Source organism: Cololabis saira, chromosome 2 (genome assembly GCF_033807715.1).
Source record: "Cololabis saira isolate AMF1-May2022 chromosome 2, fColSai1.1, whole genome shotgun sequence".
NCBI lineage: Eukaryota > Metazoa > Chordata > Actinopteri > Beloniformes > Belonidae > Cololabis > Cololabis saira.
In genome coordinates, this window is record NC_084588.1 from 26,839,847 (window position 1) to 26,860,472 (window position 20,626).

Sequence of the window (20,626 nt, forward strand, 5' to 3'; positions counted from 1 at the left end):
CATGGCGAAGCCAGAGCAGCCTCGGTGAGGGATTTGCGCCTACTCTTCAGCTAATGACCCCAGGCGCTTCCAGCAAAGCTTCTTCATATTTTAAAGAAAGTCGATAGAGCTGCAGCTCAGTCAGCAACATTAAGATTCATACAGACGCCACAGGGACCCTGAAAAAATTAATAACACGCGTGTCTAACAATCCTTCCTGCGATTTAGTGGAGCACCCAAGCTCTCTGCCTGAAATGCAAAGCAGTAATGAACACACAGATAAGATACAATTTGAACACGATTCCCCTTCCCCTGAAGTCAGTGTAGAAACATACACTTAAACCCACTCTTTCTTCATCTCCTTATTAACAAATATACACACATTGCCACCCTGAAGTCTGCTCCAAAATGTAACCAAACACAATCTTTACGCTGCTTTGCACTCTGAGTTTTTAATGTCTCTCTCTTTTCCTGTCAGTCTCATCTCATCTGCAGAAGAGAAGAAAGGATAAATCAAGTGGCTTCAAAAGACCCAACATGACACTACTGAACAAAGGCTTTTTTTCTCTCTTTTTTTCTAAGAACTGTCAAGTCTCCTCAAGTGCTGATGTGCAGAGGCGTTTGGCAGGTCCTTCAAATGTAAAGTTGGCAATTGTCTAGAATTTATTTCAAGAACTTGTTTAGCATTTGCAGTTTGCCTGAAGAATTTATATCCTACAGCTGGTAGCTCTTTCAATTGTCCAAGTAAACGAGGATGCTGGGAGCTGCTGCAAGTGCACGTACAACGCATATGTGTGTTTTCTGAACTGTGTGCAGTTTCGTCACAGGCCACGGCACCTCTGAGTTTGCACCAGATGGCCTTTGCCATGCGCGCCCTGACACACCGGACAATGGCAAAATACATCAACGTAGGAAGACACTGAAACGTTGAGCTGTGGGCAAATACCAAGGTCTTCTCAGTGAAATTAGAGAAGAGGAAGTGAATAGTAACAGGCCTTGATGAGATTGGCATAAATTATTATTTCTTTCCCCCTTTTTTTATTATCATCACTTAGTTTTTGCCAAGTGATGAAGATCATGGGAAGGTTTACGGTATACCAATTCAGACTGTTAATTTAGACCGTTAGGTCACGACGCATCCAGGAAACTGACGCAGGGGTCGTCTTTTTGCAAGGGGCCCAGACAAAATAGCACGTGTGTTGTCATGTGTATAAAAACAGCTTTTGCATCATTTTTTATAGTTCTTTCGCAAAACATTTACAAGTTCAAAAAGAGTTAATGTAAAGGCACATAATTGCACATAATGGTGGGTTAGGATTAAGGACCAACAGTAGGTGAGGCATTGAGAGTCAGGACAACAGTGCAGTGGCAGGCTCTGCACTCGCTGGGATGCTAGACAGCATATGGCACCATCTCCCAGAGAACAGCACACCACTCATGCGGCCCGGCAGACTCCAAGTGTGTTTATGTGTGTGCGTGGAGGTGCAGACCATGCATGTATGATAGAGACTGTTTTTTTGGCCATGAAAAAACATGAATAGGTCGAAAAATATAGAGGGAGGAGATAAAGACTTAAGTTAACATTTGCATACATGTCCTGATGTGAGCTTTATTTTTATTAACATAGGTTGTTTTTTAGTTTTTTTTTCATCAGAATAATTATTTTATTCACACCTATACACAATAGTGCAAACAATGATGTTATTTTGCCTGGATCAAATAAGTTTAACACTTGCCATGCTCATAAAACAGGAGAATGGAAGTCCTGAATGTCCAGTGGAAGAGTTTCTATCAGTGTAGAATTTAAAAGGGAAAGAAGGGGATCAATAAAGCATTAGTGACTGATCTATATCTTGTATAGCCAATACGTTAGGAAGTTGGATATGATTTATTTAAGCTGAGTTACTTTAAGACTACTGTTAAATCAACTTTATTCTTTCCATTTGACAAAAGCATTTACCTCAGCTATTCAGGAAACATGTTAATTACAATAACAAGATGCAGTTGCTTCCATTACCTTATTTTTATAATGGTGTTTATCCACAATGGATTAGTGTATCGTGAAATTCTAAAGGGAGAACATCTTCATATCTGTTCTCCGAGCAACATTAATCAAAGATCTGGTGCCAACTTAGGCGATGCAGATGCACAGCTCCTTCAAATCCTCTGGTGGAGAGATTTCTCTCTAAGGCCATGATGAGAGGCTCATATAAGCAGCTCATCAGCAGCCTGTTTGCCCATATGTGCCTCACACCCCGAGGTCCCCAGTGGGCTCTGGCTCTGTGCAATGAAACCATCTCATCTGCCAACATGGACTACTTGGAACAACTCCCAATTTCTCATGCGATGGGCCATTTCTGTTGTCACTGGCAAGTGTTATGAGCTGCAAAGATAGTGATGAAATTCTGTCCACCAGTTCAACAGCCCGATGCAGGGCTGGTCAATAGAAGAGGAAGTAATAAAGGAATAAGAGCGGTTAGGTGGTGAATGAGATGCAGATTCATGATATCAACCACAATGCAACAAAAAGGAGGTGTGAGCAAACTTATATTAGACTCGCATACCCACGTATACACATAAGACATCAACCGGAATGAGCAAATTACTCATAATCCAAAATCATTTAATCAAGCAATCATATATAAGCCTCAGTGGGAAATGAAAAGGTGCAGGAGAAGCATGACGTGGTGTGGGAAGAAAACAGATAGGAAAGCAGGGTCCAGTGTCATATCTGCAGTGTGTGTGTCTGCAGGTCCCGCACGGCGATGGTTCGTTTATCCCCCTGCCACCCCACATATGTTTGGGACATGGAACAGTTGGACGTGGCTGAGGGCTAAAATAGGTCAGACTGACACAGATGGAGAAAGAAATCCCACTGGGTCACTATCAGATGACTAACACCCACATAAAAAAGGTGAGAATGTGTGTGTGTGTGTGTGTGTGTGTGTGTGTGTGTGTGTGTGTGTGTGTGTGTGTGTGTGTGTGTGTGTGTGTGTGTGTGTGTGTGTGTGTGTGTGTGTGTGTGTTAAAGTAAGACATGTTAACAGCTTGCCTTTCTCTTGAAACAAGACTGAAAAATAGAAACAAGTTTTGAGTTCAAATTGGGTCATGTATCTCTGGAGAAGCCGGGAACAAAACATGAACTGAAAGTACAGGGAATGCCACGAAAACAGACACTTTCACATAACTGCCATTCTTCTGTTTCATTATAAACAAAGCCTATATCGTAAACAGCACTTCTATCAATCTTAGCCTCGAGAGCTGACATTTGGAGTACACTGAAAGATTTGGGTTTTGCAACTGTACAAAAAAAAAAAAATTAACCAGCAGTGCAGGAAAAGGCTGGAGAGAGCAAGGCGAGCTGGCATACAACGCACCCCAGAGATGAAACAGAGTCATCCAGAACAGGCAAAAGCAGCATTACGTGTTTCTTCTTAAACTTTGAAAACAAGTAGGGACAAATTCATTCTTTGTGACCACTTCTCACAATACATCCAAATGGAAATTCTTCCTCCACAATGAAGGATATCTGCAAAGCGAGCTCGTCATTTTTCCATGGAGTCGTAACTGAAGTGTGTTCAAAGCATTTCAAGCAAATCTCCCTAGTTGTCAAAATCTCCTTCAGAATTGGATTGTCTTGAGGTAATTGTTAAGTTAAAAGATTGCCCAAACACTGGTTTATAATAAAAATGTATGGAAAATTCCTTTTTTGTGTAATCCTTGGTTTTTGAGCAGATCTTTACGATAAGATATGCCAACACAAAGTGACTGTCTGATGCACCAGATAAAGAGCACAAATTCATGTGAATCTCAATCACTCATATTCTTCTTGTTTTCAGACTTTAAAATCCGTCTTTATAAGCAATAAACTTCCACTGTCCATGTATTGTGTCATCTCTGCGTCATTTTGAAAACCATGAAGAGACATCGAACAGCAGATCTTTCACTTCAAATGAGCCATGCCTTCATGCGAGGATAGAGTCCCTGCGCAGAGAATACAGACCATGTTGTCAACCATGCAATCGTATGTGGGTGGCATGTGTTCAGTGAGGCACTCATATGTTTACAGCGAATCTCTTGGATGAAAGTCAAGTTTGCAGCTGCAGCCTCGGAATAATTCATCGCTCGCCTTTTTACCCAAGAGGAGCCACAGGTAGTTGATGAAGTGGCAGTGCCAATACTCCCAACTGGCGAAGACGAAACGCAGCTGCCAGGAGTCAGCGTGGCCAGATGCCGCTGCTGATGTACCATGTGTTCCAAGCAGGGCAGCAGTGTGTTTGTGTGTGAGCTGAGGTGGGAGGGGAGAGAACGGAGCTCTTGCCAAGACATTTTCACATCGATGCCAACCTGACACATGCTTGGGTACTCCCCACGGTTTGTGTTACCCTCTCAGCCTCTCTCACAGATCTGTGGGGGGTCCGCGTTTTCTCTTTTTCTCGAATGCGGTACGATGCCAAGATGGGAGTTGGCGCCTGCTTGCGGCCATCCCGTCCATCAGCAAAGAATATTTTCAGGTAGTCTATTCTGAATGGCGTGTTGGCAGCAGGCCACTTCAGCAGAATGTCATCTTCTGCTTACTTGGTCTGTCTTACCATGTTTCTACGATAATCATAACCTTTGGTCCTTGCAAGAGCCGTGTCTTTTTTTCTCATGACAATCCAAAATATATGTGATGCTCTTTTTTTCTGTCCTCCACCCTTAATCCACCTCTGGATGTCTCAGTATCTGTAATACGTGTCCAACTGGCTCAGATTCCAGTCCCCACATAACACATGTCAAAAATATGGCCAAATTCCAAGGAACAAATCCAAAAACACGGGTCGTCGGTGCCTTTTCTTTTAAGACTCATCCGAGATGACATTCAGTCTTTTTCAGTTGAATCCTTAAAATAACCATGGCAGTGGTATCTCCATCGAAAATGGCCAAAGATTGTGCAAAAGCCCCACAAATAAATGATTCTCTGGTAATTAGCAATAGCAGCATTTTCCTTACGAATGGGAACGAGTGGTCTTTGACGATACTATTCCTATGAGTGGAGGGGAGTTCTCTGAAACAAAGGCTCCAATTTCGTTAGGAACATGCCATCCTCGTCTGCAGTGTAGGGGGTTTGGGAAAGGAAGTGAAAACTTTTTGAACGTGTGCCATGTCTGTACCATTCTCTTATCTAAGGCCCGCGACTGCCAGCTGGCGGCTGAATGTGCCCACTTGCACTGTGATGATAGAGCCAGCCAAGCTAGTTGGCACACTATGAGGAAGGACTGGCATGTGATCTTAAGCCAAACAGCACTGTGTGAGGTAGCTGCGTATATCCAGTGCTACCCCCACACCACATGTGTCTTCATCTCTGCGGAGAAACTTCTCCACTGGATCGGCAGGTTTTCAGATCAAATGAGGATGGGAGAGGATGAGAAGGGTGGGGGTTGGAGGGAATAGTTTTTGATAACCACAAGATGAGGGACACCAACATAGCAGATCTATGATTAATGATACAATTACTTGAAACTGGCTTGGAACATATAATCCCATCCTGCCTAAAGGTTCCTGTAGTGGGGTCAGGCTGTGTTTGTTAAAAAACAACACAGCCATTCATCCATCTATACCTGCTTTCTCCTTTTCAGGTTCACAGAGAACACAATGGTTACTATAAAGAAAAACAACATCTTCTCTTCATTTTTTTTGTAACTTCATTTCAATGTCATACCAATTTCAATTACAATTGAGATTCTTCTCTTTCATTGTTATGAGGCTGCAACTTACACGTTACATTTTGGCAAAGGTTTTTAAAATGTCACTACATCGTCAAAGGGAGAATTTTAAATTGACTTGTAATGTGCAATTTTATTTTTTGCTATTTAATTATTTGCTATTAATTATGTATCTGTTAATGATTTCAAGTGTTTTTCAGATGGAAATGTCAGAAACAGGCACAGGGCTAAAAAAGATAATATAAAATATGGATAATCTAAAAAAGAAAAAAAAAAGTATCTCAATAAATAATGATTCCTGTTTTGACATTCTGTCATTTAGAGCAGTGGTCCCCAATCCTGGTCCTCGGGGCCCACTGTCCTACATGTTGCCATTCTGCCTTTCTGACTTCCTGAGAAACAATATTCAAGCTTCAGCACAGTGAGACTTGAAGGAATTGAGGGTAAACACAACATAAGTGATATCAGTTTACTAATTCAAAATAATGAATTAGATATAAAAAATAATCGATAAATAGATGTATTTTATGTATTTATTTTTAAAGGATATTATCTCATAAAACATCTGAATCTATCATGCGCTCAAGAGGCAGGAACCCTTAATCTATTTTGTTTCAAGCCGGAAGATTGATACTGCTGCACCGTCCTTCAAAACAAGACCCCAAACGCGGCGTTTGATTAAGGTTTTAACATTTAGATAAGGTGAATTGTGTTTTTTTCTGAAATAATATTCATTAACGATTGCCTGCAGGTATCCTTGTTTATAGTTCGTCGTAGTTTTTCTCTGCTGTCCGGTCAGTTGTCTTCGTTGTGTTACAGAGTTAAAGTCAAACGTTACTTTACATCTGTATTAAAACAGCTGCTGAACTCTCAGTCCCACATCACAAAAATGTGTTCGACATAATTTAAAGCTGAATCAAGATAGTAATATTTGGATAACTTTAAAGGGTTTGATGAAAAACAACACATGACATATTGCACTGTACCATTCTTTATATCAACAAAATTCATAAGCAATGCATTAAAACAAAAACACACTCTTTAATTCTGTCACATGTGGACCTTCAGCGGGTTGTTACTTGAATTGCTTCATTTCATTGAGCTTTTCAGGTATTTAGGAGTGCGAGAATGTGAGAATGTAAAGAAATGTCTTATGGTTTGTCAAATTGAGGCTTAAAGGGTTCAGGAGGCTTATTAATCTGTGGGTCCATCTTTGAATGCTGCTTAATTTAACTAAACTGTGCCCCCCACCCCTTTTCACAGGTCTTGTTTGGTTTGAACTGATGGCGGAGACTGAAGATGGAGCCCGCTTGAGATTCTAACTTGGTGGTGATAAACAGCTACGTCTCAAATATGCTGTCAGGACTTATTGCTTTTTCTAGATGCCCTCTGAATCGGCCTTTTCCTCAGTGGAAAGGCTCTTTTTGCCAGGCCTTTCGTCCAGGCCATCGGATATGGGGAAATGCAAGTCAAAGAAGGACTCACATAAGAATAACAGCGCCGTCCGCAAGGATAAACCAGAAGCCTGTTTTTACCAGGGCTCCGGCATTTGGTGAAAAACATGCAATCATAGACAGCAGTGGCAGACACAGCTACAAGCAGCTGTACAGCAGCAGCTTAGCTCTTGCTTATAAAATCAGTGTCATGTTAAACTCTGACTTTGGGGGTGTGGATGGAAAACGAATCTCCTTCCTGTGTGAAAATGATGCTTCTTATACAGTTGCACAGTGGGCAACTTGGATGAGTGGAGGGACAGCAGTGCCACTCTATAGAAAACACCCCTCATCTGAACTCGAGTATATAATCTCTGATTCTCAGAGTTCACTTCTTGTGGCAGCCCATACCTATGCCGAAACCCTAGAGCCACTGGCACAGAAGCTAAGGCTACCCTGCTTGATTCTGCCCCCTACTTCTAACCTGGATGCTTTAGAAGGAGCAGACATGTGTGAAAAGGAGAACGCTATCACAGACTGGGCTGATCGACCGGCTATGATCATCTACACCAGTGGTACCACAGGCCGCCCCAAAGGAGTTCTACACACCCACAGCAGCCTCCAAGCCATGGTAAATGATGTTCCTTTTAAAACCATAATTAGAATAAAATTGCCTAAGATCTTTAAATCACAGTTTTAACATTCTGTGATTTCATAATAAAATGTTATAACTGTGATTCATCTAGAGTGTGGCACGGGAAAAAAAAAATATCCCTGCAAGCAAGGTATCTAAAGAGTCTCAATTTGACCCGGAGCAATCTTGAGCAGTGGTTTGAACCTGTACCATATGCAGTGGGGCAAAAAAAGTATTTAGTCAGACACCAGTTCTCCCACTTAAAAAGATGAGAGGCCTGTAATGTTCACCAGGTATATCTCAACTATGAGAGACAAAATGAAAAAAAAAAAAAAATCAAGAAAAATCCCATTGTCTCATTTAAAAAAAAAATATTTGCAAATTACAGTGGAAAATAAGTATTTGGTCAATAACAAAAAAAAGTTAATCTAAATACTTGTTATATATCCTTTGTTGGTAATGACAGAGGTCAAACGTTTTCTGTAAGTCTTCACAAGGTTTTCACACACTGTTGCTGGTATTTTGGCCCATTCCTCCGTGCACGCTGTCACTGGGCAACACGGACTTTCAACTCCCTCCAAAGATTTTCTATGGGGTTGAGATCTGGAGACTGGCTAGGCCACTCCAGGACCGTGAAATGTTTCTTACGAAGCCACTCGTTCATTGCCCGGGCGGTGTGATTGGGATCATTGTCATGCTGAAAGACCCAGCCACATTTCATCTTCAATGCCCTTGCTGATGGAAGGAGGTTTTTACTGTCATCCTGGTCCCTTTGCAGAAAAACATTCCCAAAGCATGATGTTTCCACCCCCGTGCTTCACAGTAGATATGGTGTTCTTTGGATGCAACTCAGCTCTCTTTTTCCTCCAAACAGTGTTGTGTTTCTACCAAAAAGTTCTCTTTTGGTTTCATCTGACCATATAACATTCTCCCAATCCTCTTCTGCATCATCCAAATGCTCTCTAGCAAACTTCAGACGGGCCTGGACATGTACTGGTTTAAGCAGGGAGACACGTCTGGCACTGCAGGATCTGAGTCCCTGGCGGCGTAGTGTGTTACTGATGGTAACTTTGTTACTTTGGTCCCAGCTCTGCAGGTCATTCACTAGGTCCCCCGTGTGGTTCTGGGATTTTTACTCACCGTTCTCATTTTTACCCCACGGGGTGAGATCTTGCGTGGAGCCCCAGATCCAGGGAGATTATCAGTGGTCTTGTATGTCTTCCATTTTCTAATAATTGCTCTCACAGTTGATTTCTTCACACCAAGCTGCTTACCTATTGCAGATTCAGTCTTCCCAGCCTGGTGCAGGTCTACAATTTAGTTTCTTACGTCCTTTGACAGCTCTTTGGTCTCGGTCATAGTGGAGTTTGGAGTGTGACTGTTTGAGGTTGTGGACAGGTGTCTTTTATACTGATAACCAGTTAAAACAGGTGCCATTAATACAGGTAATGAGTGGAGGACAGAGGAGCCTCTTAAAAAAGAAGTTACACGTCTGTGAAAGCTAGAAATCTTGCTTGTTTGTAGGTGACCAAATACTTATTTTACCGAGAAATGTACCAATTGATTCGGTAAAAATCCTACAATGTGAATTCCTGGATTCTTTCCCCCCATTTTGTCTCTCATAGTTGAAGTGTACCTATGATGGAAATTACAGGCCTCTCTCATCTTTTTAAGTGGGAGAACTTGAACAATTGGTGGCTGACTAAATACTTTTTTGCCCCACTATACTACACAGTTGTGTACATTTAATGTTTGCTTTCATTGATGAGCTAGACTCTTTCAGGGGCAAGGCTTGGTGAACGAACATAACAAAAGTGGAGCTTTTTGTGAAGACCATGCATTAGATTTTTTTTGTGTTTGTGTGTGTGTGAAACCCAAGGAAGCCATTGAGAAAAAGACCAAAGTACCAAAAGTAGAAAATTTCATATTGTCTGTTTTACTTTGAAGCTCCTACGATGTACTTTTACTGAAGGTGTTTCAGCAAGTTAAAATATTAAGGCAAAGTGTGTTCGTTTCAGTAAGCCATGATGAAGGCGACGGATGCAACACAAAAAACAAAAACTTGTTGAGTTCTGATTATAAGCACAATCATTGCTCCAAATAACATAACACAATTTCGATTGGAAACATATCTACTGAAAAGATGAAATGGACATGTTCACCCACAAAGGTGCAAAAATAGGACTTAGTAAAAGAATCGATTGATTAAATAATCCATTAAAAAGTGTTTGTTGGTTTTTTCAGTGACTTGTCAACTAACATCATTTTATATGATAATAATACTTATATGCTATTCCTGCTGCCTATTACATTTGCACATTTCTTTCTTTCGTTCTTTTGGCTGAAATGCTAAAATTGAGTTATATCAATAGGTCAGCGACAGAAAACAACAGTTTTTGGTTTAATATCAAGCTGAACGGGTGAAACTTTTACATACCAACTCACTTTCTTATATGTTGTTTTATGGTGATACTTACCAGTGATATTTATGACTCCAAGTTATAGTAAGCTGTACGTAGATACGGTATCAGATAAAAAAAACAAGTAACCTTTATCGATATCTTGTCTTAGTAATCGCTGGATGCTGGGATAAAGATGAATAATTCACATAACTATTCTATAATCTGAAAGAGTAGCAAAGATGTCCTCTGATCATGGAGGTAATTTCTGCAACAGTGGAAGTGAGTTGATTTGTTTACAGCCGTGCTGACCTCTCCTTCTCTTCCCCTCTGTTCTGTCTTTCTTCTCCCTCAGGTCCAGGGTTTGGTGTCGGAGTGGGCGTGGTCCAAGGACGACGTCATCCTCCACACTTTACCACTGCACCATGTCCATGGCATCGTCAACAAGCTGATGTGCCCACTCTGGGTGGGGGCCACCTGTATCATGCTTCCTGAATTCGAGCCTCCGAAGGTCTAAATTCACTTTATTTCTTTATAACCTTTTTCTTGTGGTTCACTGTTTTTACTAAAACATCCTTGAAGTAGAGTGGCCTTTTGCAGCAGGACTGCACCAAAAAATTACAAAAAGTTAATTGTGAGAATAAAAAAATATTTTAAATTTAAAAATCCAATATTCACAAGATCCTGCTGGTTTAAAAAAAAGAAAGGCACATTCTAGCTGTCATCATCATTTTGTCCCCCCTGAATCTTTCCTTCTTCCTCTCTTCTCCTCACTTCCTGTCTTCTCCCTCTTGACCACCATCAGAGACTTCTCCTCCTTGTCTTTTTCCCTCCCTCCATTTCTCCCTCCCTGACTGTCAAACTAAGTGTTTGGGGCTCAGTGATGAATTGCCCCGTGTGGCTTTGTGTCTGACCAACGTCGACTCACAGCAGGGGCTTAAGCAGCAGATCAATCGATGAGCTGGCATTGAAGGATGATAGTGCTTGTTCAGCCCTGAGAAGGCGTGGGCTTGTGGGTGGGGCTGTAAATAGGTGTAGCTACACGGTTTTCAATGTATGCATTTGCGTGTGTTGCTTGTTGAAGTTTGAAGAAAATAAATAAAGAAACGGTCTTGAAGGGCATATGTTTCTTTCAACGCATGTTTTGCTACACTATTATAGTTGTAGGTATTCAAATGTTATCTGAATACCTGACCTTGTACACCAAACCACCAAGCCCCTTCTTTCACCATCAGAGAAAAAAAGGCTTTATTCTCCTTCTGAAGTTACAGTACATTGATGAAGTGATCGATAGTCTGTCTCTTCTATCCGTAAGATCTCTGAAGGGTAGCCTAAGCAGCAGAAGCCAGCATTGATTTTTGTCCGATTTTGCCTGGAGATAGTGACACAAAATTTCACTGCAGGAACTGTGATCCAGTAAATCACAGATAAGTCTATTTCAAGTCTTCTGCCGCTGACTGATGGCAGCAGACTCTCTCCCAGTTTTCACAAAGAGCTGGTCAGACTTCTTTCTTTTCTTTTCTTTTCTTGACTCTATTGACTACATACTAACAGCAACTACTCATACACAGTGCAACCGTCACTGCTGACATATTCCTGAAGAGGCCTAGATAAGGTGTCAGTGTATTGTAATCTAAGAAACAAAGATAATTAATCAAATGGCCATGATTAAGAACATAAATAGGGGATCTACTTGAAAACACTCAACAATCTATTGTTGTGGCTGAATTGATGTCATATACAAATTGTTAAAGTTGGAAAGGAACAGTTGGTTATATAGTTTTATTTTTACATTTTTTTTCAACCCATAAAAACATTTAAGAAATTATTACATGAGTTCATGGTCCCCTGATGTTGCAGGGTATTTGTTTAGGTCATCTTCTTCCTTTTTTTTTCTCTATTGCACCTCCAGCAAATCAAAGTGTTTACTCCTCCACCGGAAACCCATCATTACTTGATTTATTGCTATTTAATTTGGTATAGCCATTCATGATCACTAGATGATGCTATAAATGCTATAAATTGATTGTAGATTATCACTGGACTTGTCCTTCTAGTGACATCACAACATCCCTTTAATTTTCATTTTTACACAAACCACTGCACCAAAACTTGTGTTATTAAACTCAAATCTGACATACAAATTAAATGATATAACAAATGGCATCCGTCAAATCAAAGAATGAGAAAAGTTAACTTTTATGGAGCAGTGTGGTGGCTGCTTAAACACTGACGCTGGATTGAGTCCCATGTTGGATGCAGCACTGAGCACTTCACTAAGTTGTTTGGGATGCAGGCCGTGGCTGTGGGTTCTCACCACACCTTGTCCCCTCAGTGGGAACCAGCTCTTTGACAGACATAAATTGCCTTCCTTTCCCCTCTAGAGTGAACTTAGTGGAAGCGCTCCACTGCACTTGATAGACACCGCAGAGAGTGGTCAGGGCACACTCACTTAATAACCCTTTCCTCTGCACAAACTCTTATTTTGTATTCTTACAGGTAAACTCGAGGTGCCCACATTTTTTTAGATACAATCAGAATGATATTCTGCAAAATTGAACTCTGATGTGATGAGAGTGGTATCATATCATCATTTTATATGTATTTCTGTATAAGCTGCAGATATGTTTGTTTGTTCGAGGCAGTGGATGACAAATGAAGGCAGTTTAGTAGACAATAGATGAGGTGAATCAGTGACGTGGTCACACAAAGGAGAAGTGGAATGAAAAGTTTAGTAATAGGTGGCACATTAAGAAGGATGTGGTGTTTCAGGAGGTGAGGGTGATGATGGGAGAAACTGTGTTTTTCTGTGCTCGTATGTATTGAGTGTGTGTATGCGAGAGACTGCAGAGGCAGCGAAGCAAGAAATTAGGAGATGAAAGGTGAAGGTAAGTGAATGTGAGATGGGGGGGAGAAAAGAAAGATTAGGAATGATGCGGGGTCAGAGATGAGAGAAGAGAGTGATAAAGAAACGTGAGGAATATGTGAGAAGATGGACAAAGAAGAAGTGAGGATGAGCAGAGTAAACGGCATGAGGGGAGTATTTTATCTCACATGGAGGGGGATGGGGGTGAGAGAAGCTGCAGATCACCTTCATTTAATTCATGTGGCTGTCCCATCCTCTCATCCCCTGCTGCCGTTTACCCAAACTGTGTGTCTGCGTGTGTGTTTGAGGTGTAAGCTGGAGCAGGTAGGACAGGTTGAGAGAAATAGCTTTGTCCTTGATCAAATGAGTTTATGTGATATTCAAAAGGTAATATGTATGTGTGGAAGTATTTCGCAATGTATGTTTATATCCTTGGTGGAGTTATGATTTAGGTATTGTGGGCATTTCTAAAATAACTAACTGAAAATGATTAACAGAAAAACTAATGGGTATGTTTTCTGTGAGCAAATTATTAAAATAAAAATTCACCTCTGATGACAAGATTCATCACTTTTACTCACACAGAAGATTAGCTTTTATTTTCCTTATTTTGTTATGGGCATGCCAAGTAGTGGCATGACCATATTGCAATCGTCCAGAATGGCCCAAAGGGCAATGTTGCTAACATTTTGCTAACAAGCTAAAGTCGCAAAAGTCCCACTGCTCACCAGCGGGTGTACTGCATGACCCCGCTCTGATGTGGAAGAAAAAAATCCCCAAAAAATAAAACACACCAGGGAAAACCTGAAAAATGAAGGCGATATAATAGTATCTAGAAAAGGTTTCCCTTTTCTTCTTATTATTATTATTCTGCACGCTTTTTTTTGTCCGTTAATACGGCCCAAACCGCAACGTGCACTCATGCATGGCATACATTGTTGGATGCGTCGTGCCTCCATCGTGCCTCGATGGGCATTACTTTTTTGTTACCCTGGCAAAGCTAGATGCCAAAAAGCAAAAAAAAGGTGAAAATTTGGACGCTTATTGCTCGGTCGAACTTTATCGTAGAGACATCGTTCAAATTTACAAACACTCGGCCTGATTGGCCCTAAAGGACAGTACAACCTCATCATGCAAATTATTACGGTTTTTGCGGAAATTTGGACACTTGAAGCGCGGCACGCTTCGGGTTTAGGAGCGCACCTCATCTCTGAGATGAGGTCTCTCCTCCTCCTCCATTTGCACAAATTGATGAAACCAAAACAAACTAAGCAAACTTAATTCATTTGGTAGATAGAGTCCAGTTACTACACTACAGAATAGACTACAGTTCAGTTGAATGGATGAAATTCGCGCTTCAAACCAGTCACTTACAGTCGCCAATCAGTGCAGTTGGTGCGTAATGTATGAATGAATAATGATCTCTGTAAAGCGCTCTGGGTGCCTTGAAGGGCGCTATATAAATCCAAGTCATTATTATTATGTATATATATATATATATATATATATATATATATATATATATATATATATATATATATATATATATGAGCCCACACATCAAGGTTAGCTAAATTGAATATGAAACTACACACTTATAATAGCAGTGGTGTGATAAGTAAGATAACATGTAATTTTATCATGTTTTATCATGAATCACATTACATTCAGTTAGAAAACTCTAGGATGGCATTTAGACAGCATGTTTATGTTCTCATCAAAAAAAAAAAAAAATATATATATATATATATATATATATTTGAGATATATAAGTAATATAATATAAGTAATATATAAGTAATCCCACGACTTCTGTTTTCCTTAGTTTGCTCGTTTGAGCAGGAGTATGCTGCACACCAGCCTCGCATCCTGATAAGTGACCGTTGTAAGCTTGACGTTCACCACTCCAAGATGGCGGCGCTATTTCTCGCGTTCCAGGAGCCAATGCTCAGTCTAGTGTTCTATATGATGTCTATAGTGTCATCGGACTCGGTTTTGACTCATTCACCTTAATTGGTGCAAATTAGCCCCGCTCCTTCTTCTGATTGGTCAATATTTGATAGATCCTATTTTCTGCCATAACTTTTGAATGGTTTGACATAAAGACTTGTGGGTGGTGTCATTGCACTCAGTTTCGAGTCCTTGAACATAATTGCTGCAAATTAGCCCCACCCCTTCATCTGATTGGTCGATATCTGAAGACCTGAAGACATCTACATGCAAGTCATACAAGCGCTTCCACTGCAGCACACCTGAATGTGCAGAAGAGTGCGAGAGCCCATTCATCGCTGCTTGCAGCTTTAATTAGGGCCCGAGCACCTTCAGTGCGAAGGCCCTATTGTATCTGTAGGAATTTTTCTTTCTTTCTTTCTTTCTTTCTTTCTTTCTTTCTTTCTTCTGACGAAAGGAGGGCCTTTTTGCCCCCCTAAACGTGCCCAAAAAGTCACCAAATTTTGCATGCAAGTCAGGCCTGGCGAAAAATTTGATATTTAATGGTTTACATTAATGGGCGTGCCAAAATGGCTCAACAGCGCCCCCTTGAAAACTTTGTGCCTCAAGCCCCACAATACGGTTTGACGTACATGCACGAAAATCGCTACACACCTGTATCAGTACACAACTTAAAGAAAAGTCTCTTGGCGACATGGCCGAAACCGAACAGGAAGTCGGCCATTTTGAATTAATCGTGTCACTTTGGCGCAATTTATGCCATTCCTTGGGCAGTTAATACGGCCCGAACCGTAATGTGCCCCCAAGTGTGTTATACATCAAAATGTGCGTCTCCATCCTGCGACAACACGCATTACTTTTCTCTTTCAAAAGCGTTACCGTGGCGACGGTAGACGCCAAAAAGCGCACCCACCCTTCATCTGATTCGTTCAGACAGAAAAAACTTTGCGCCTCAAGCCCCATAATACGGTTTGACGTACATGAACGAAAATCGGTACACACCTGTATCATGTCGCAACTTAAAGAAAAGTCTCTTGGCGCTATGGCCGAAACTGAACAGGAAGTCGGCCATTTTGAACATTCTGAATTAATCACGTAATTTTGGAGCAATATATGCCATTCCTTCGAGACTTAATACGGCCCGAACCGTAACGTGCACCCAGGTGTGTTATACATCAAAATATGCGTCTCCATCCTGCGACTACGCGCATTACTTTTCTCTTTCAAAAGTGTTACCGTGGCGACGCTAGATGCCAAAAAGCACGCCCCCCTTTCATCTGATTGGTCCATATTTGATAGTTCCCCAAAAGGCACCAAATTTGGCATGCAAGCCAGGCCTGGCGATAAATTTGATATTTCATGGTTTGCATTAATGGGCGTGGCAAAATGGCTCAACAGCGCCACCTGGAAAACTTTTCTCTGCCATAACTTTTGAATGGTATGACATAAAGAGTCGTGGGTGGTGTCATGGGACTCGGTATTGAGTCCTTGACCATAATTAGTGAAAATTAGCCCCACCCCTTCTTTTGATTGGTTGTCCCTATTTCCTGCTATAACTTTTGAATGGTTTGACATAGAGAGTCGTGGGTGGTGTCATCAGACTCTGTATGGAGTCCTTGACCTTCATTGGCTTGAATTAGCCCCGCCCCTTCTTCTGATTGGTTGTCCCTTTTTTCTGCTATAACTTTTCAATGGTTTGACATAGGAAGTCGTGGGTGGTGTCATTTCTGATATGCTTATGGGGGCGGTGGCTGTGAGTGCGAGGGCCCGTTCATCGCTGCTTGCAGCTTTAATTATTCTTGTATCTTACTCTAGATCTACTCATTCATTTTTTTTTTTTTTTTTAATTGTGTACCTTTTTGTAGAATAATTTGACTTTATTTTGATATGAATAGTTAATCCTCAACATAAGCTGGTTAAACTCCAGCAACGACTTGGATAGAAAAGCACTTATCACAAATCGTATTGTAAGCCTGTGACATTTATGCAGAAAGAATACACAAGCCATCCATCCATCCATCCATCCATCCATCCATCCATCCATCCATCCATCCATCCATCCATCCATCCATCCATCCATCCATCCATCCATCCATCCATCCATCCATCCATCCATCCATCCATCCATTCTTTTTATTTTCTTTTTTTTAATACTCCATACTATTGAGGGTCACAAGGGGCTGGAGCCTATCCCAGCTGGCATCAGGGGAGAGGTGGGTAAACACTAGACAGGTTGCCGGTCCATCATAATCATAAGGCAAACGAGAATAAATAACTTCACACACTCAGGATCTCCAATATGGCACATTAAAATCACCACCCAGCATGCATGGGTTGGCTGTGGAAATAAGTTGGAGTTCTCAGAGAAAATGTATGACATCAGTAGAAAATGTAACCCCCCACACCAAAATTCAAACTTAGAGCCGTATAGCTGTGAGGCAGTACTACTAATCACCACACCATGCTGCCCAGCAACCAACCACCCGTCTCTCCATCCATTATCTATACCTGCTCATTTAGTCTGTTACTGAATGTGTTGCTGTGGCTGACCAGCATGTCATAGAGGGTGAAAACTGATTTCCAGCATTATTCTTATCCCATGTGCTTTCCCAGCACATGGGATAAAGGACATAAAATATCCTGAGCATCATCCACCACATTAACAATACCCCAAAGTAGACTATTTTTATTTGCAGCAAATTGCTGCAAAGTTCAGTCTTTTTTTCCCTGGAGGGAAAGAAGCATACCTGCCAGACTTGTACATCCCATCACCTGCAGTGATCCCTTCATTTTTCTGTGTCATGCTATCTCATCTGTACAACTAATTTATAATATTTCATAAAAAATAAATAAATACGTTTCCTGATGCACACAGTGCCTTCTTTTTCATTTGCACATCTTCACACCCAGAAAGCATAGCAAATACATCAGACTACTGCACCTGCTGTCACCTACATAGCATTTTATGCTGCATGTTTTTTGGAAATGTCTTTCTTTTGCCCTATACATCTCATAACATTAAGTGGGCTCTTTGCGTAGAAAAGTATAATTTATCATTTAACTTACAGTTGTTTATCTTATGTACAACACTTAAGGATAAGCAACCCCTTCTGTGATAGTTAAAAAGCACATTTGTCAAGAATAGCTGTACAGAAGGTATTTTAACTGGCCAACATTACATCTGTGTCCTAAAGCAGTCGGCCATTCTCCTCCTCCTGACCTTTACAAATGGTGACTTTTTTTTCTTCTTGTCTTTCTCTGGCGTTGTGTTGACAGGTTTAATATGAGGCTGCTGTGGACTTCACTCTGCCATTTACATCAAATAAAAAGAAAGTCATTTTTTTTCTGTCACACTAGTGGAGTGAATCTGGATGTAATAATTCAGTTTTTCATTGTCCTCTGTTAGATGTACTGCTTCTCTCTTAGCCTTTTCTTTATCTCTCGTCCTTCCTCCTAATATGTTGCACTTATCTTTCTCTTTTTTTCTCTGTTTGCATCCGCAGGTGTGGGAGATGCTTTTGAGCTCCAAGGCTCCAATGGTTAATGTGTTCATGGCTGTGCCAACTATTTACTCCAAATTGATCCATTATTATGATCAGCACTTCACACAACCGCATGTGAAGGACTTTGTCAAAGCGGTCTGCAAGCAGAGAATCAGGTACGGGTTCTGCCATCAGTGGCAGCTTCCTTTCAGATAACATTTACATTTTCTGCAAAAAAGCTATTAGGATATTAAATGTAAATATATGGGAGAAAAAAAAGATGCAATGATTTTGAAATGTCAGGCAAGAGATAGATTCATAGCATTTATGTTCTAAATCACAAATAAACACCCATAACTCTGCACAACTGGATGAAAAGGCATTGTCTTTGTGAAAGGGCGTGTTTTGCTGAGTGGATTAATGCATGTGTTACAGCATATGGAGCAGAAAACGTAATCTTATTGCCATCATGTATTTATAACACACATCCTGTACACCGTTACTGGCTGATGGCCAAACGCCCACCACTTAAATGTTGCAGCCCCAAAGTGTTTCAAACCCTGCCAATTTTTTTTTTAAAGTAAGAAAATAGACAGGAGGCACGATCAATGCAGAACAATACTCTACCATACATGTCGACAATCCTCAGCAAGTGAAAATGATTACATGTACACTTTTACGAGTCTGAACATTTATTTCTTTTAGATGTATGTATTTTATGAAGTTTTTAAAATATGTTATGCAAATTCTACATTTAAGCCTGTTTGCCTAGCTGTTTCTATTTGTAAGTGACAGTGGCTGTACAGGCAGCTGTCTCTGTGTTCCCTTTATGTATTGAAAGTAATCCTGTAAAGTTACAGACGCTTAATTACTGTAGTAAAGTTTCACCGAACTCCCTACTAATTCTTCACGTAAGTGGGTTTGGATTTGTTTGAGTTGCGACTAAAGAAGGAGAACACTTTTGTTTTTACAAAGTGGCGCTCTTGTAACAGTTAAATTAATAAAAACCTTAACTGCTTCCCCAAACAGTGCTGCACAACTGATGCTGCAGCTGCAACAGTCAACAGTGGGGTTAAGATGTTGGATCAATGATCCATTTACAATTATGAACTTATTGTTGCTTGTAGAGGACTGGTATGCTCCTCTTCTTTTCACCACATGCAGTATCTACTCCTGTTAACCCTACTGCACCATTAAAACGTCTTTTAAAGGACTCTGATGCCCATACATCTAAGACGATCTTGTTGCTTTTTCTCTTTCATTGACATCAAATATATTAGAGTAAATCCACTTTTACTCCGTATTTTACTCTTTAGTGTGTTTTTAGTTTATTCCATGCAATTCTTATTCTATATATTTATGTTTTTCATCAAAAAAAGGTCAATAATTATATCTAGCATTAGAAACATGCTCCCATGCTTGCTGATTCTCACAAACTTCCTTCATCATATGTGATTACACATCATTACTACAGATGTGTAAGGGGGTTCAATATGATCACATTCTTATTAATTAGACAGCATTAGCACGTTTCATGTTTTACTAACACAATCTAACTTTCCAATGTGGCACGTGAAGTTTGTTCCTGGCGTCCTTTCGTTTCCTCTCAGGCTGATGGTTTCAGGCTCAGCTGCTCTCCCGTGTCCCACTCTGCAGCGCTGGGAGGAGATTACGGGTCACACGCTGCTGGAACGTTACGGCATGACTGAGGTTGGCATGGCACTGTCCAACCCACTGAAGGGCCCACGCATCCCAGGTACTGGGTCTGACTGGACCCACACAATCGTACAAGCGATATAAAGTCCAACTCAGACCAGAAATGTGTAAAAGAACATATTTCTGTTGTGAGTATTGATATTTGATTGTCAGCGCTCACTCAACCTTGTATGGCATTTTACATTTTACGCAGGATCAAAACATTTGTAGAGTCACAAACTGACAGATCCAACATCATTGTCATCTCCTCTGTTGAGGAGATTTGGGAACATTCCTGTGAATTCAGCGAGGCATCATGTGTCTCAGGGCCACTCAGGAACAACAGACCTCACAAATGCTCTTGTCTGACTGACTTACTGCACTTTTGAGTCACTGGACCAAATAGCCTGACTGTTTCACAGCTTCATTATATTTTACAAGAATGGCGAGTGTTGAGCAGGAAACCCCATGAAACAGTTTAAT

General features: G+C 40.8%; 1 protein-coding gene across 2 annotated transcripts in view; it reads left to right on the forward strand.

Annotated features, from left to right (window-relative positions):
- Window positions 1–6,309: 6,309 nt before the first annotated feature.
- Window positions 6,310–20,626, forward strand: part of acsf3 (acyl-CoA synthetase family member 3) — a 44,195-nt gene continuing 29,878 nt past the window's right edge. For both annotated transcript variants that reach the window (XM_061742001.1, XM_061741992.1), the window contains exons 1-5: window positions 6,310–6,386; window positions 6,948–7,748; window positions 10,506–10,661; window positions 18,470–18,624; window positions 20,059–20,204. In XM_061742001.1, the coding sequence (XP_061597985.1) occupies window positions 7,038–7,748; window positions 10,506–10,661; window positions 18,470–18,624; window positions 20,059–20,204 (1,168 nt within the window). In that variant the 5' untranslated portion in view covers window positions 6,310–6,386; window positions 6,948–7,037. The remainder of the gene's footprint in view (window positions 6,387–6,947; window positions 7,749–10,505; window positions 10,662–18,469; window positions 18,625–20,058; window positions 20,205–20,626) is intronic.